This window comes from Lactuca serriola, chromosome 3 (assembly GCF_051521515.1).
Source record: "Lactuca serriola cultivar US96UC23 chromosome 3, Lser_US96UC23_V15, whole genome shotgun sequence".
In the NCBI taxonomy this organism is placed as follows: Eukaryota; Viridiplantae; Streptophyta; class Magnoliopsida; order Asterales; family Asteraceae; genus Lactuca; species Lactuca serriola.
This window is the reverse complement of record NC_136410.1, coordinates 110,159,482-110,161,767: the sequence shown is the minus strand read 5'-3', so window position 1 is coordinate 110,161,767 and position 2,286 is coordinate 110,159,482. Positions and strand designations below refer to the sequence as shown.

At 41.4% G+C, this 2,286-nt stretch overlaps 1 protein-coding gene across 1 annotated transcript; it reads left to right on the top strand.

The window, feature by feature from the left end:
• The first annotated feature begins 206 nt into the window (after positions 1-206).
• Positions 207-1,483, top strand: LOC145093029 (uncharacterized). The gene has a single exon (XM_079031067.1). It carries the CDS (start codon positions 307-309, stop codon positions 1,318-1,320), a length of 1,014 nt encoding a protein of 337 aa, XP_078887193.1. The 5' UTR covers positions 207-306; the 3' UTR covers positions 1,321-1,483.
• The last annotated feature ends 803 nt before the right edge of the window (positions 1,484-2,286 follow it).

The window sequence follows — 2,286 nt, the reverse complement described above, 5'->3', positions numbered from 1 at the left end:
TCATCATATAATATAATATATGTAGGTTTAAAATCCATCCGTTTTCTGAAGTTATTAAAAAACACGTGTCCGTCTTCTGATGGAGCAGCTTTTTAAGTGGGTTTAGTATAATGCTGACAACATGTGGTTCTCTCATATACCATGCATCTTCATTTCACCGCGTATATCACCTTTTCATCGTCTCACTTTACTCTATATAAACCCCCCCAAATGTCATAATATAAAACATAAGAAAATCACAAACGAAACAAGTGTTCAATTCTACGTTTTCAAGCTTCTTCTATAACTTATCGAGTGAAAAGAAATATGGCACAATACGGAGGAGATCATAAAGACGGAAGAGAAGGTCGGCAAACAAATGAGTACGGAAACCCACTTCACTCTAGCACCCCTTTTACGGGTACGGGAATGGGCATTGGCACCGAAACTGGGACAGGCTACGATCAACATAGAGAAGAAGGCCAAGAAAAGAAAGGGGTGATAGAGAAGATCAAAGAAAAGCTTCCCGGTGGTCACAGCACGGACGAGCATCAAAGGGTGTCCTCAACGACAGGCGGAGTTAGTGGCGGTGGTTATGGGGAAGGAGGGGAAACCCACGAAAAGAAAGGGCTGATGGAGAAGATCAAAGAAAAGCTTCCCGGTGGTCACAACAATGATGAGCATCAAAGGGTGTCCACAACGACAGGCGGCGTTGGTGACAATTATTTGGAAGGAGGGGAAACCCATGAGAAGAAAGGGGTGACAGAGAAGATCAAAGAAAAGCTTCCTGGTGATTACAGTACCGACGAGCATCAAAGAGTGTCCACATCAACGATATACGGCGTTGGTGGTGGTGGTAATACATATGGGGAAGGAGGGGAAGCCCACGAGAACAAAGGCGTGATGGAGAAGATCAAAGAAAAGCTTCCCGGTGATCACAACACGGACGAGCATGAAATGGTGCCCACAACAACGGTAAGTAGCATTGATAGCGGTTATGTGGAAGGAGGGGAAACCCACGAGAAGAAAGGGGTTATGGAGAAGATCAAAGATAAGCTTCCTGGTGGTAACATCTCTGAGCATCAAACAGTGTCCTCAACAACGACAAGAGGCGCTGGTGGTGGTGGTTATGGGGATGGAGGGGAAACCTACGAGAAGAAAGGGGTGATGGAGAAGATCAAAGAAAAGCTTCCTGGTGGTGACAACACGGACGAGCATCAAAGGGTGTTAACAACAACATCTGGAGGCATTGGTGGTGGTGGTTATGGGGAAGGAGGAGAAACCCATGAGAAGAAAGGGGTGATGGAGAAGATCAAAGAGAAGCTTCCTGGACATCATTAGATCCTACGGTATCTTTGTGAGGATGCATATGTGTATACAAAATAATAATTTGGTATTGATGTCGTTTGTCATGTATGTTGTTGATGGGTCACAAGCCATGTGGGATTGAGTGTTGTAATGTGTGTTTTTTCGTATGAAATTTGATTTACTTTTATTTTGTTTATTGAATATACTTTGGTTTTCTAGAGATTATAATTAACATTAGTACAAAACGTATTTAACACTACGACGAGTTTTATTTAAATTGGTGTGATTATAAACTGGATTATTAAACCGCTGAAAACTCTTTTCGCATCAATAAGCCAGGGAGCCGCACCATTTAAAGAATTTGTTGATATGGTTTTCATAAACCTGCATTAAGAACCACACCATTTATATAATTTGTTGGTAGAGTTTCCATATGACTACATTAAAAATGCATTTATTGTTGTGCTTGTCCAAGAAGATCGAACCATTAAACATTGTCACTTGGTGTGAAGATTATAAATCACATCATTATAACATCATTTTTGAATGTGGTTTCCGTATAACCACATTAAAATTACATCTATTGGTGCATTTGTCTAAAACGCACCATTAAATTGTAACACCCATAAAATTTGAGCCAAATTTAAAACATTTTTAAATTTATCCAAACCATTAAATTCATACATCTTGTTTTCAAATAGTTTAAACATCAGAGTATTTCCTCATAACCATATCACATAAATCATAAAACATGAGGAGCGGTACGATCACGCATTCGCTTTGCCTTCGGGATATCCACTCACCGAGCCTCGGTATGTCTGGTCCGCCCTCTTGGGGCCTTCAGCCTATCCGGACCGCTCGCTGGGCCTTCGGGATATCCGATCAGCCCTGGGTAAGTTAGCCTACAACACAAAGCAGGACTCGCCTCAACCCAACCCCCGTCAAACAACCATGTGCACATAAAACAATTAATCACGTAACAAATCTTTAACCAGACAA

Coding starts and splice junctions, on each gene's coding strand:
- LOC145093029 (XM_079031067.1), top strand. CDS start 307: ATGGCACAATACGGAGGAGATCATAAAGACGGAAGAGAAGGTCGGCAA.